This window comes from Hemitrygon akajei, chromosome 7, assembly GCF_048418815.1.
Source record: "Hemitrygon akajei chromosome 7, sHemAka1.3, whole genome shotgun sequence".
Lineage (NCBI taxonomy): Eukaryota > Metazoa > Chordata > Chondrichthyes > Myliobatiformes > Dasyatidae > Hemitrygon > Hemitrygon akajei.
In genome coordinates this window covers 103,004,097-103,018,552 of record NC_133130.1, presented here as the reverse complement: position 1 = coordinate 103,018,552, position 14,456 = coordinate 103,004,097, and the positions used below count along the sequence as shown (strand labels likewise).

The 14,456-nt window shown below is 43.0% G+C and overlaps 1 protein-coding gene across 3 annotated transcripts in view; it reads right to left on the bottom strand.

The window, feature by feature from the left end:
• The window catches only part of LOC140730748 (probable methyltransferase TARBP1), a 384,497-nt gene that overhangs the window by 62,504 nt on the left and 307,537 nt on the right, over positions 1-14,456 (bottom strand). For 2 of the 3 annotated variants that reach the window (XR_012099667.1, XM_073051592.1), the window contains one exon: positions 5,385-5,521. Coding sequence is in view for 1 of the 3 variants with exons in the window: in XM_073051592.1 (XP_072907693.1) it covers positions 5,385-5,521 (137 nt within the window). In the remaining 2 variants the exon portion in view is untranslated. Of the gene's footprint in view, positions 1-5,384; positions 5,522-12,136; positions 12,263-14,456 lie in introns of those variants that run through there. The other variant, XR_012099666.1, reaches the window with a different exon arrangement.

The following is a 14,456-nucleotide window of genomic DNA, read 5'->3' as shown; positions in this document are numbered from 1 at the left end:
GGAGATGACAAGGTCATCAGGTGCAGCAGGGATCTTCTCAGCTGTAGTTGTGTTCACCCTTTCAAAGCGTGCATAGAAGGCATTGAGTTCATCTGGTAGTGAAGCATCACTGTTATTCGTGCTATTAGGTTTCGCTTTGTAGAAAGTAATGTCTTGCAGTCCCTGCCAGAGTTGTCATACATCTGATGTCACCTCTAACCTCATTCAAAATGGTCTCTTCGCCCTTGAAAGAGCCCTTCGCAAATCATACCTGGTTTTCTGGTACACGCCTGTGTTGCCAGACTTAAATGCCACAGATCTAGCCTTCAGCAGATGATGTACCTCCTGGTACATCCACGGCTTTTGGTTTGGGAATATGTTGTTTCGCAGCAGTGCCGCAGTGTAATACATAAAAACATTATAAATTACAATAAAAAGACAAAATTAAAAATTAAATATTGCAAAAAGAGAACAAAAATAGTGACGTAGTGTTCAGGTCCAATAAAAATAAAAGACACAAAAAGAACGCTTGTCACCATCTGTTGCCCACATGCAGTACTCTTAGATTGTTTCATTTGCTATCACTCAGGTAATTCTTTTGACAATAATATTAGTTCACTACTCTGACCAAGATCATGTTAACAGTTGACATTTTAAATCAATTTTCACACTTTGTTTACTTTGCATATCAACAATTCTGTGAATCACAATCACTTCAGTGTAAAAGCCCTAAACATATCTAAGTAGTAATCCATTGAAAGAATTAATTGCACAACCTAAAATATCCAGGATACAACTGCCACTGTGGGAGATAAGCTCAGTATAGAAATATGAGGTTAAATACATATTGGTAATGCACAGATGTGAAACAGCAGGTACCTGTTTTACCTGGTTCAAATCCATGCCAGAGCCATCAGACTCAAAAGCAGTTACTTCTCCCAAGTAGTAAGGCTAATCAACACCTCAACCCATCCCTCCACACCTCCAACCATTACTTTAGTATTTCCTGTCAGAGTCACCTTATCTACAGACACTCATGTATCTAGCATCACTTGATGGACATACAATCAATCTATGTATATAAGACCATAAGATATAGGAGGAGAATTAGGCCATTTGGCTCATCGAGTCTGCTCTGCCATATCACTATGGCTGAACCATTTTTCGTCTCAACCCCATTCACCAACCTTCTCCCGTATCCCTTCATACCCTGACCAATCAAGAATCTATCAACCTCTGCCTTAAATATACATAAACATTTGGTCTTCACAGCCACCAGTGGTAACAAATTAGTTTTGTGAACCTCTTTTGAGCCCTCTCCAGTTTCAGCACATCCTTTCTAAGGGGCCCCAAAATGCTCTCAATACTCCATGTGAGGCCTCACCAGTCCTTTATAAAGCCTCAACTTAACATCCTTGCTTTTATATATTCTTGTCCTCTTGAAATGAATGCTAACCTCGCATTTGCCTTCTTCACCTGCAAATTCTCAACCTGCAAATTAATCTTTAGGGAATCCTACACAAGGACTCACAAGCCCCTCTGCACCTCAGATTTTTGTATTTTCTCTCCATTGAGAAAATAGTCTTTGTTTTTATTTCTTCTACCACAGTACATGATCATATACTTCCCAACACTGTATTCCATCTGCCAATTCTTTGCCCATTATCCTAATTTGTCTAAGTCCTTCCTCAAAACTAACTGCCCCTTCATCTATCTTGGTATCATCTGCAAACTTTGCTACAACACTATTAATACTGTCATCCAAGTCATTGACATATAACTTATAAAGAAGATGTCCCAACATAGCCTCTGTGGAACACCACTAGTCATTAACAGCCAATCAGAAAAGGCTCCTTTCATTCCCACTTTACCTCCTGACAATCACCCACTGCTTTATCCATGCTAGAATCTTATGCTGGCCTTTATAAATCAGAGCATTGAGTTGGGATGTAATGTTAAAATTGTACAAGGCAAATGGTGAGGCCAAATTTGGAATATTGTGCACAGTTCTAGTCACCGGATTATAGGAAAGATGTCAACAAAATAGAGAGAGTATAGAGAAGATTTACTAGAATGTTACCTGGGTTTCAGCACCTAAGTTACAGAGAAAGGTTGAACAAGTTAGGTCTTTATTCTTTGGAGCGTAGAAGGTTGAGGGGGGACTTGATAGAGGTATTTAAAATTATGAGGGGGATAGATAGAGTTGACGTGGATAGGCTTTTTCCATTGAGAGTAGGGGAGATTCAACAAGAGGACATGAGTTGAGAGTTAGGGGGCAAAAGTTTAGGGGTAACACGAGGGGGAACTTCTTTCCTCAGAGCATGGTAGCTGTATGGAACGAGCTTCCAGTAGAAGTGGTAGAGGCAGGTTCAATATTGTCATTTTTTAAAAATTGGATAGTTATATGGACAGGAAAGGAATGGAGGGTTATGGGCTGAGTGCAGGCCGGTGGGACTAAGTGAGAGTAAGTGTTCGGCACAGACTAGAAGGGCCGAGATGGCCTGTTTCTGTGCTGTAATTGTTATATGGATATATGATGCTTCTGCAAGCAAGCTTTTTATTGCACCCAAGCATATGACAATAAATTCAACTGTTGATTTTGATGCCCAAGTCCAAGACCTTCCTGAGACTTATCTGCCTTTATGGGACCCTCAGAAGTCCTCCATTTGTTAAGGTTGAACATGGAGGCTGTGCCCAGCTGCTCTGTGATATGCAAGTCAGGGTGCATAATATGAAGAGAAAACCATTGTCTATGTATCCTCTCCTCACTGCTATTGGATCCAAAAGAACAGCAGAGACTGATAGTTTGGCACCAGCAACATCGCAGGAGTTGCTAAACTGCAATGAACTCAATATAGGACTGCCTTCGGGACTCCAGCTCTGGATTATTCCTTGGGGTTTACTCCCGAAGCCTTCCCCATGAGTGGACATTGCTGCAAGGCAGCGAAGGTTTGAAGTTGAGTTTTCCTTTTGCTCGGTGAGCTTTCAACCACAGCTGATGAGCCCCATCTGTTCGAAACAACTAGTTTTAAGGTGCCAGCAAGCCGCCTTTGCCCCATCTCCTGTCAGTAGAAACAGTTCCACTGGAATAGTAGCTAAGCCACATATGATGGCCCACAGCAGGACTTGGTTGTCAGAGGCTATTTGAGATGCACGTCATTGGAAGCATTGAACAGGTATCCCCACTAATACCCCCGGCTACTACAGCATGAAACCTTATTGGACTCTATGCTTGGGGTTAATAGGTCAGTATCCAGTAAATTATACTGACTCGACTCACAGCTACTATAAGGCCTGAGTCTCTGCTTTCACTGGGTGAAATTCAACATGCAAAATAACAACTTTTTAAAAATCAGGAATGAAATTTTAATGTGGTTGAAATACTTCCCAACTTCCCAACTGTTAGGGAATATTCTGGAGTTATGTGAATACAGGTTACGAACTTCTGACTTACGAACAACTCGTACTTACGAACCAAGGAAGGAGAACGCCGTCCGCCATTTTAAGTCGTTGCTGTTGACACTGTGTTGAGTGTGTAACTTTGTATTTGACTTAAATTTTTCTTAGCAAAACTTACCCTGACCGCCCACCCCTTTTCCCGTCGGCTGGTGGCGCAGTGAGATCAGCGCTGTGCTCGAGAATGGAGGTTCCTGTGTTCAATCCAGTGACAGATCGCTCCCAAGCACGTTATCCATCTGTGCCTGGTTGATGTCGAGCTCACAACTCGACCTCGTAAAAAAAAAACACTGCCACCTCCAGTTCAAATTCACACGCGGAATATTATAGAGGATCAAATACCCAAACCCAAACCCAGCACCGCCCCCACTTGTCCCATTTAACCTGTCTCAGTGCAGTGGACTTTAGGACCAGGAGAATTCAGTGTGGTGGTCATTAGGACCCGGCAGAGCTCGAGACCTGCCACCCACAGTGTTTCTGTTCCATTGACAGGAAACAATCACGATTGAAAATAAAGTGGAAATAATAAAGCGTTTGGAAAGAGGTGAAACGTCATCGGTCATTGGAAAAGCATTAGGCTACAGTTGGTCAACGATCAGAACAATTTTAAAGGATAAAGGATAAAGTGAGAATAATGGAGTATGTGAAAGGCCCTGCCCTGATGCAAGCTATAATTATTACTAAGCAACGCGTGGTTTAATTATTGGAATACATATGTTTCTTAAGTGTTTTATATGCATAGAAAGGTAAAATATATACTATATACTAAGACAAATGTTTGACTGACACTAAATAATACCGGATGTACTTGTTCCGACTTACATACAAATCTGACTTAAAGAAGGACTCAAGAACGGAACTCGTTTGTAACTCGGGGACTGCCTTTATATCAGATATTAATTCAAACAAAAACCAGTCCTCAGTTCTTAATGTAAATTGCAAGTAGTAATTGGTTTAGAGTTAAAATAAATAGGTTTGTGGAGCACAGAAGTGGGTTGGCTGGTAAGAGGTATGGTTTGTAAAGTGAAGTGACCATGAGACGCTCTCATGCATCAGCCAAACTTTATAAATTAATCGGCCTGCATCAAACAAGGAAGGTGTGGGCTAAGTTATTGTAATTCGAATTTAAGAGGGTAGACCAGAGTGATGTTGTCACTTTCCATATCAAACATCGTCACAGGTAAAAGCAATCAATTTGTGTACTCATTGTTCACCCTAACAACATTCATTAATTTTGTGTCCCTGGGACCTCTGTCCTGAGAAACTTTTATAACATTCCTGTGAATTACTTTGTCCCAACATAGGTATTTGAACATTCACAGACGTCTCCCACAAATGTATGTAATTTAAAGGAAAATTGTCAATACAAAATATTGAAAGAAATCATGTCACTATAACTATTGAAATTGTACTGAATCACCCACTGTTATCTTTGATCTTAAGGTTATAAAATATGATGTATTTTGTATTTCAGATATTCTATGAAAATTGCCTGCTTGTTGTGGTGAGTAAAGACACCAACTTCAGTCACCATGTCATCAAGTTCAGTGTCTCTGCAGTGACAGGCATAGAAGTCCAATCAGACTATCGCATTTCCCTATTAATTTCCCCTGAGACCTATTCTCCCTACAACATGCCACACATACTGTTACCCACCTACACCAGGGCAATCTACAGCGGCTATTTAACATACCAACCCATGTCTTTTGGGTGGGGAAGGTAATTGGAGCACCCAGAGTTGAAAATAACACTAAGAAATACAACTGGCAAAGTAAATTGGGATATTTTCTAGATACATTAATCTATACAAGGTTAACTCTTTCATTCCATGTGTGGATATATGAAAAGATTGCTCACTTACCCTTTAATAGCAGACATTTTACAAAGGGAACAAGACCATGATCCCTGTTAACCACATCTGTTCAATATACTAAGGAGGTATAACTTACCCCAGCAACAACACGGTCTTATCTGGGAAACAATAGTGAGCAAGATCCTGGCTGTTGGCTGTCTGTTCCACTCCAATGATGGTGTGCCCTTCGGTTTTCTTTTGCTGCAGGTAGTCAATCAGCTGATCGGGTTTCACCTATAAATTGATAAGACTGAAGTTAAAGAAATACGAAATATACTCCCTGTGGCCATTTTATTACGTACGCCTGTTCGTTAATGCAAGCAAATATCTAATCAGCTAGCCATGTCATGTGGCAGTAACATAATGCATAAAATCATGCAGACATGGTCAAGAGGTTCAGTTGTTGTTAAGATGGGGAAGAAATGTGTTCTAAGTGACTGTAGCCACGGAACAGTTATTGGTAACAGATGGGGTGATTTGAGTATCTTGGAAACTGCTGATCCTCTGGGATTTTCACGCACAACTAGAATGGTGCAAGTAACCAAAATAATGCCCAGTGAGCAGCAGTTCTGTGAGTAAATGAGAGCAAATCAGAGGAGAATGGCCTGATTGATTCATGCTGACAGGAAGACAACAGTAATTCAAATAAGCACACGTTACAACAGTGGCATGCAGAGGAGCACCTCTGAACACACATTGAAGTGGATGGGCTACAGCAGTAGAAGACCACAGACCAATGGCCACTTTATTAGGTATGGGAGGTTCATAGTAAAGTGGCCACTGCCAGCATTTACATTCATGACTGGACAAGCAAAGGTAAAACTAGGCAGGTTTTTCCCAGTGGAACACCTTGCCTTTCAATAATATTTATGTATGTCTGTGTGGTTATCTTAATTCACCAACTCTGCATCAGAGAGTTGTAAGCAACTGCAATTCTGACTCCCACCCAATTCGCTTCAAGTTCAAAGTAAATTTATTATCAAAATACATATGTATATATCAACAAATGCTACCCTGAGATTCATTTTCGTGTGGGCATTCACAGTAGATTGAAGAAGTACAACAGAATCCTTGAAAAACCACACAGAAAGATTGGAAAAAAGTTAACAAATTTCACATCACATGCAAGTGTTAATAAACCTGATTCTGATAACCAATATGCAATAGAAGAGAACTATGCAAGTACAAAAAAAGATAGTAAATAAATAAATAATATAGTATACAATATACTGGTAAATGTGCGGTTGGGAGACTGTAGGTCTGACACGGTGGTCAGCAGCACAGGGGCGCCGCAGGGAACCGTACTCTCTCCGGTCCTGTTCACCCTGTACACATCAGACTTCCAATATAACTCGGAGTCCTGCCATGTGCAGAAGTTCGCTGATGACACGGCTATAGTGGGGTGTGTCAGGAATGGACAGGAGGAAGAGTATAGGAAACTGATACAGGACTTTGTGATATGGTGCAACTCAGATTACCTGTGTCTCAATATCACCAAGACCAAGGAGATGGTGGTGGACTTTAGGAGATCTAGGCCTCATATGGAGCCAGTGATCATTAATGGAGAATGTGTGGAGCAGGTTAAGACCTACAAGTATCTGGGAGTGCAGTTAGACGAGATGCTAGACTGGACTGCCAACACAGATGCCTTGTGCAGGAAGGCACAGAGTCGACTGTACTTCCTTAGAAGGTTGGCGTCATTCAATGTTTGTAGTGAGATGCTGAAGATGTTCTATAGGTCAGTTGTGGAGAGCGCCCTCTTCTTTGTGGTGGTGTGTTGGGGAGGCAGCATTAAGAAGAGGGACGCCTCACGTCTTAATAAGCTGGTAAGGAAGGCGGGCTCTGTCGTGGGCACAGAACTGGAGAGTATGACATCGGTAGCAGAGCGAAGGGCGCTGACTATTTAAGAACTTTTTAAAAGCTATTTATTAATGCTTTTTGAGAGGGTGATTTTAGATGCATATCATATTTATACTGAGTTAAGTATTGTATGTAATTAGTTTTTGCTACAATAAGTGTATGGGACATTGGAAAAAATGTTGAATTTCCCCATGGGGATGAATAAAGTATCTATCTATCTATCTATCTAAACAGGTATACCATTTTGGATACTGTTAGGGGGCGATGACCTAGCAGAGTAAAGTCACAGCATTCAGGTCTCTGACAAGGAGTCTGGTTCTGTGACTCAGAAGGGAAGGGAGAAGAAGAAGCATACTGTGGTGATGGGGATTCATTAGGCAGGGGAAGAGAAAGGAGGTTCTATGGATGAGAACAAGTTTCCGGGATGGTATGTTGTCTCCTAGGTGCCAGGGTCCAGGACATCTAGGATCGAGTCTTCAGTATTCTTAAGGTGAACATCTTAGGAATTCTTAGGGTGAACATCCTAAGGTCGTGGTCCATGTAGGTGCCAATGACATAGGTAGGAAGAGTGACAAGGTACAGCAAAGTTATTTCAGGGAATTAGGTGCTAAGTTAAACATTAAAAACCTACAGCACAATACAGGCCCTTTGGCCCAGAAAAGGGAGGACCTCGAGGGTTGTGATCTCAGGATTTCTACCCATGCCACATGCTAGTGAGGCCAGAACTTGGAAGATTACACAGTTTAATACTTGGCTTAGGAGAAGGTGTAGGAGGGAGGGCATAAAATTTTTGCATCATTGGGCTCTCTTCCAGGGAAAGTGGGACCTGTACAGGAAAGGAACTAATATCCTAGTGTGAAGGTTTGAATGGGAACCAGAGTGCCAGAACAGATAGTGGAGAGGTTGTGGAGGCAGTTGTTAATTAGACCTCAGATAAAGTCAGGAATCAAAAGGTTGAGCACGGTAAGACTAGTGTCCTGAGCTGTGTATATTTCAATGCAACAAGTATCATAGGAAAGGCAGATGATCTTAGGGTATGGATCAATATCTGGAAATATGACGTTGTAGCCAGTAGTGAGACTTGGTTGCATGAGGGGTAGGACTGGCAGCTCAATATTCCAGGGTTCCAGCTTTAGGCCTCAGGCCTCACCCCTCTGCCTGCTGCTGCCTTGAACTGGCTGCAGGCCACCGACCATGTGGTGGCAGTGGGTGGCCAAAGGTCGGGCCCCAACCTTGGCCTTACCAAGTGATGGCACTGTGGCAGCTGGTTGGCTACAACAGCAAAGATGAGCATCATGCAGTGGGCTGGGGAAAGCTGCAAGACCCAGCCAAGGTGGAGCAGCACGAGTACTGGTCAAACAGCAAGGGCCAGCCCCCAGACCACAGCAGGATTCCAGAGTCAGAGGCCGGCCCAGCCCTGAGGCCCAGAGTGGTGTGTTCACAGCCTGGTTTATTACCAATGACACGTCAGGAAATATGCTGTTTTGTGGCAGCTGCCCGAATGTTCTGGATGCAGAGATGCTGCCTGGCCTGCTGAGTTCCTCCAGCGTTTTATATGTGTTGCTTGGATTTTCAGCATCTACAGATTTTTTCTTGTTCAGATGGAATATAAGATATTTCCATCTCCCACACTTTCTGCTCTCGACAGGGATCACTGCCTACACGACTCCCTTGTCCATTCATCCCTCTCCACTGATCTCCCTCCTGGCATTTAGCCTTGCCAATGGAAGAAGTGCTGCAGCCGCCCCTACACTACCAATAACCCTCATGCCTAACAAATCAAGAACCTATCAATATTTGCCTTAAACATACTTGGCCTCCACAGTGGCCTGTAGCAATGAATTCCACAGACTCAACTCCTCACCTTCATTTCTAAAAGGATGACCCTCTATTTCTTAGACTCACCCACATCACTCTATAGAGTCCCTTCAACATTTGATAGGTTTCAATGACTTAATTCCAAATTCTTCTCAATTCTAATGACTGCAAGCCCAGAGGCATCAAAAGCTCTTCACATCACGTCCTTCAATCCTAGAATCATGTTTTTAACAATATCAAAGTGGATAGTAAAAGCTTTTTCAAGTGTATAAAAAATAAAGAGAGAGGTAAGAGTGGATATAGGAGCGCTAGAAAATTAGGCCGGAGAAATAACAAGGGCCAAGGAGATGGCAGATGAACTAAGTGCATACTTTGCATCAATCTTCACTGTGAAGACACTAGCAGTGTGCCTGATGACATAGTGTGTGAAGGAAGAGAAGTGGGTGCAGTTACTATTACAAGAGAGGTGCTCAAAAAGCAAAGACCTAAGGGTACATAAGTCACCCGAACCACATGAACTGCACCCTAGAGTTCTGAAAGAGGTAGTGGTAGAGATTGCAGAGGCATTAGGAATGATCTTTCAAAAATCATTGGACTCTGACATGATGCCAGAAGACTAGAAAATTGAAAATGACACTGCACACTTGGAGGATGCAGCAGAAGGGAAATTGTAGGCCAGTTAGCCTGACCTCAGTGGTTGGGAAGATGTTGGAGTCAATTGTTAAGGATGAGGTTATGGAATACTTGGTGACACAGGACAAGATAGGACAAAGTCAGCCTGGTTTCCTTAAAGGAAAATCTTGCCTGAGGAACCAGTTGGAATTCTTTGAGGAGGTTACAAGTAGGGTAGATAAAGGGGATGCAGTAGATGTTCTACACTTAGACTTTCAGAAGACCTTTGACAAGGTGCCACACCTGAGGCTGTTTACCAAGTTAAGAGCCCATGATATTACAGGAAAGTTATTAACGTGGTTAGAGCATTTGCTGATTGGTAAGAGGCAGTGAGTGGGAATAAAAGGATCCTTTTCTGGTTGGCTGCCAGTGACTAGTGGCGTTTCGTAGGGGTCAGTGTTGGGATCACTTCTTTTTATGCTGTATATCAATGATTTAGATAATGGAATAGATGGCTTTGTTGCCAAGTTTTCAGATGACATGAAGATTGGTGGAGGAGCAGGTAGTGTTGTGGAAACAGGTAGGATGCAGATGGACTTAGACAGATTAAGACAGGAGTCATCAACCTTTCTTGCACCGCGGACCGGTTTAATATTGACAATATTCTTGCATACCAGTCAACGGGTGGGGGGCGGGGTGGGGGTGTTAATCACGACTGGAATATAGGTGATAAGTCAACTATAAGTCGCTTAGTGGCTAATACACTCAATTTCGTTTCTATAAGTGTTTATCTAAAGAATTTAATATTAATGGGAGATAGCAATACTCGAAGGGGGTTCCTTACGTCCAGTCTATTCCGCAATTTAGTTTACAAGGCTCTCAGCACTTGCTTCTGTCCCGCTTGCTCTCATTTTTTCTGCTTAAAAAACTCAACGGGTTTGTCTTTAAGTGCAGGGTGCTTGGACTCAAGGTACCGAAGCAGTTTTGAGGGCTTCATTGCCTCATTAGACAGCCTCTGGGCCCAAACTCCAGCCTCCCAACTGCCCACCGCCAGATGCCTTGGCCAGGTACGGCTGGTGGTGGATGGGGTGAGAGGACAAAATAAGGGCCCAAGGTTCTCATGCCGGGGCCGCGGCGGTCGCAATCCAGAGAAAGCAACCGACCAAGCGAGGAGTGCGACAAGGCGTGTGTCCGACCCCCTTGTAGGTAGATAGGATCTATCGGCCGACAAAAGTTTATCTCGAAGGATGACTTTCAGCAGGTCGCAGCGAGGTAGCTGCTCTACTACTTATGAAACCCTGAGCCTGAATTAGGTCGTCTGCAAATATTTTAGCACCAGGTTCCCCACGAACATTCGGTGTGCTAAACAGGTTTAGAGGCAACGCCCATCTGTCCACACTCCAGGCCAGTATCAACAGCACTTCTCGCTGGCCACGCAAGGCGGCCAGTTACCGGAGGCCAACCAGTGATCCCTGGCGTGAGGGTATCACTGCGTTCAGGTGACTGATGACCTCGTGTGCGTTCAAGTTCAACAGTGGGCATGACAGGGAATGAGGAAAGGTGCAGCTGACTCATATCATTTCATACCGCCAAATCATATCGTTTCCTCGCGGCCCGGTAGCATATGTTTTGCAGCCCGGTGGTTGGGGACCACTGGATTAAGAGAATGGGCAAGAAAGTGGTAAATGAAATACAATGTTGGAAAATGCATGGTTATGCACTTTGGTAGAATAAATGTGTAGACTATTTTCTAAATATGGAGAAAATCCAAAAATCTGAGACGCAAAGAGATTTGGGAGTCCTTGTGCAGAACACCCTAAAGGTTAACTTGTAGGTTGTGTCAGTGGTGAGGAAGGCAAATGCCATGTTAGCTTTCATTTCAAGAGGTCTAGAATACAAGAGCAGGGATGTGATACTGAGGCCTCATAAGGCACTGGTGAGGCCTCACCTTGAGTATGTGAACAATTCTGGGCTCCTCATCTAACAAAAGATGTGCTGGCATTGGAGATGGTCCAGAGGAGATGCACAAGGATGATTCCGGGAATGAAAGGGTTATCATACGAGGAATGTTTGATAGTTCTGGTTCTGTACTCACTGGAATTTAGAAGGATGAGGGGTAATCTCGTTGAAACACTTCGAATACTGAAAGACCTAGATAGAGTAGATGTGGAAAGGATGTTTACCATGATGGGGGGAACCTAGGACAAGACAATACAGCCTCAGGATAGAGGGGCGTCCATTTAAAACAGATGTGGGGAAATTTCTTTAGCTAGAGGCTGGTGAATTTGTTGAAGTTATTACCACAGGTAGCAGAGGAGGCCAGGTTGTTATGTGTATCTAAGGCAGAGCCTGATAGGTTCTTGATTTGACATAGCCTCTAAGGTTACGGGGAGAAGGCCAGGGAGTGGGGCTTAGGAGGGGAAGAAAAGGTTTAGCCATGGCCAAATGGTCTAATTCTACTCCTATGTCTCATGAACCTCCTTTAAACCCTCTCCAATGTCAGCACATCCCTTTCATGCATGAAATTTATGGTATAAGATGAACTTGCAATACACTTACAAATTGGCATGAATGACATTGTAGCACGCACTGAATCATGGCAGAACGAAGATCATAACTGGAAGCTTAACATCCAAGGTTACACATTATATCGAAAGGACAGGCAGGGGGGCGGGGAGGGTGGGTCTGTTGGTAAAAAATGATAGATGATCAGAAAGTGTTAAATCATTGTGGGTAGAGCTAACAAACTGCAAGGGAAAAAAGACTCTGATGGGAGATATACAGACCCCCTCCCCCCAGACGGTGGGAAAGATGTGGTTTACAAACTACAACTAGAAATAGAAAACGCATGTCAAAAGAGCAATGTTACGATAGTCATGGGGAATTTCAATATACAGGTAGATTGGGAAAATCAGGTTGGTGCTGAATCCCAATGGGGGGGTTTCTAGAACGCCTCTCTCAATGTCGCAAAAACAAAGGAGCTAGTTGTGGACTACAGGAGGAATGGAGACAGGCTAGCCCCTATTGACATCAATGGATCTGGGGTTGAGAGGGTGAACAGCTTTAAGTTCCTTGGCATAAACATCACCGAGGATCTTAGGTGGTCTGTACATACTGGCTGTGTGGTGAAAAATGCACAACAGTGCTTCTTTTACCCCAGAGGGTTGAATAAGTTTGGTATGGGCCCCCAAATCCTAAGGATTTTCTACAGGGACACAATTGAGAGCATCCTGACTGTCTGCATCACTGCCTGGTATGAGAACTGTATTTCCCTCAACCACAGGACTCTGCAGAGAATGATGCGGACAGCCCGGCGTATCTGTAGATGTGAACTTCCCACCATTCAGGACATTTACAGAGACAGGTCTGTAAAAAGGGCCCGAAGTATCATTGGGGACCCGAGTCAGCCCAACCACGAACTGTTCCAGCTGCTGCCATCCGGGAAACGGTACCACAGCATAAAAGCCAGGACTAACAGGCTCCAGGACAGCTTCCACCAGGCTATCAGACTGATTAATTCATGTTGAAACAAATGTATTTCTATGTTATATTGATTGTCCTGTTGTACATACTATTTATTATAAATTACTATAAATTGCACATTTGGACAGAGGCGTAACATAAAGATTTTCACTCATGTATACGAAGGATGTAAGTAATAAAGTCAATTCTAATTCAATTCAATTATAAAGGCTCAGCATTATCTCCTTGATTTTATATTCTATTCCTTTTGCAATAAATGTCAACTTTACCATTTGCCTTCTTTACCACAGACTCAATCTGTGAACTAACCTTCTGGGCGTCTTTCATGAGGACTCCTAAGCCCCTCTGCACCTTTGATGATTGAACATTCTCCCCATTAAGATAATAGTCTGCACTATTGCCCCTTTTGCCAAAATGCATTATCATACATTTCCCAACACTGTATTTCATCTGCCACTTTTTTGCCCATTCTTCCAATTTGTCTGTCCTGCTGCAATTGCATTGCTTCCTCAGCACTACTTGCCCCCAACTTATCTCTGTATCATTCGCAAATTTTGCCACAAAGCCATCAATTCTATTATCCAAATCATTGACAAACAATGTGAAAAGCAGCAGTCCCAATACTTACTCCCGAGGAACACCACTAGTTACTGGCAGCCAACCAGAAAAGGCCCCCTTTATTCCTAACTCACTGCCTCCTGCCTGTCAGCCAATCTTCTATCCATGCCAGTATCTTTCCTGTAAAATTATAGGATTTTATCTTGGTCAGCAGCCTCATGTGTGGCACCTTATCAAATGCCTTTTGAAAATCTAAGTAAATGACATCCACTGCCTCTCCTTTGTCCACCTGCTTGTTACTTCCTCAAAAACCTCTAACAGATTTGTCAGGCAAGACTTTCCTTTACAGAAACCATGCTGACTTTGATTTATTTTATCATTAGTCTCCAAGTACCCCAAAACCTCATCCTTAATAATACTCCAACACATTCCCAACCACTGAGGTTAGGCTAACTGGTCTATAATTTCCTCTTTTTTTTTGCCTTCCTCCCTTCTTAAAAAGTGGAGTGACATTAGCAATCTTCCAGTCCTCCAGAACGATGCCAGAATCAAGTGATTCTCGAAAGATTGTAAATAATGTATCCATTATCTCTTCAGCAACTTCTCTCAGGACTCTGGAATGTGGTCCATCTGGTCCAGGTAACTAATCCATCTTAAGACCTTTCAGTTTGCCTAGCACTTTTTCTTTGTAGTAGCAATGGCTCTCACTCCTGCTCCCTGACACTCATGGATCTCTGACAGTGTTAGTGTCTTCAACAGTGAAGAATGATGCTAAGTACACATTAAGTTCATTTGCCATTTCTTTGTCCCTCATTACTACCTCACCAGCATCATTTTC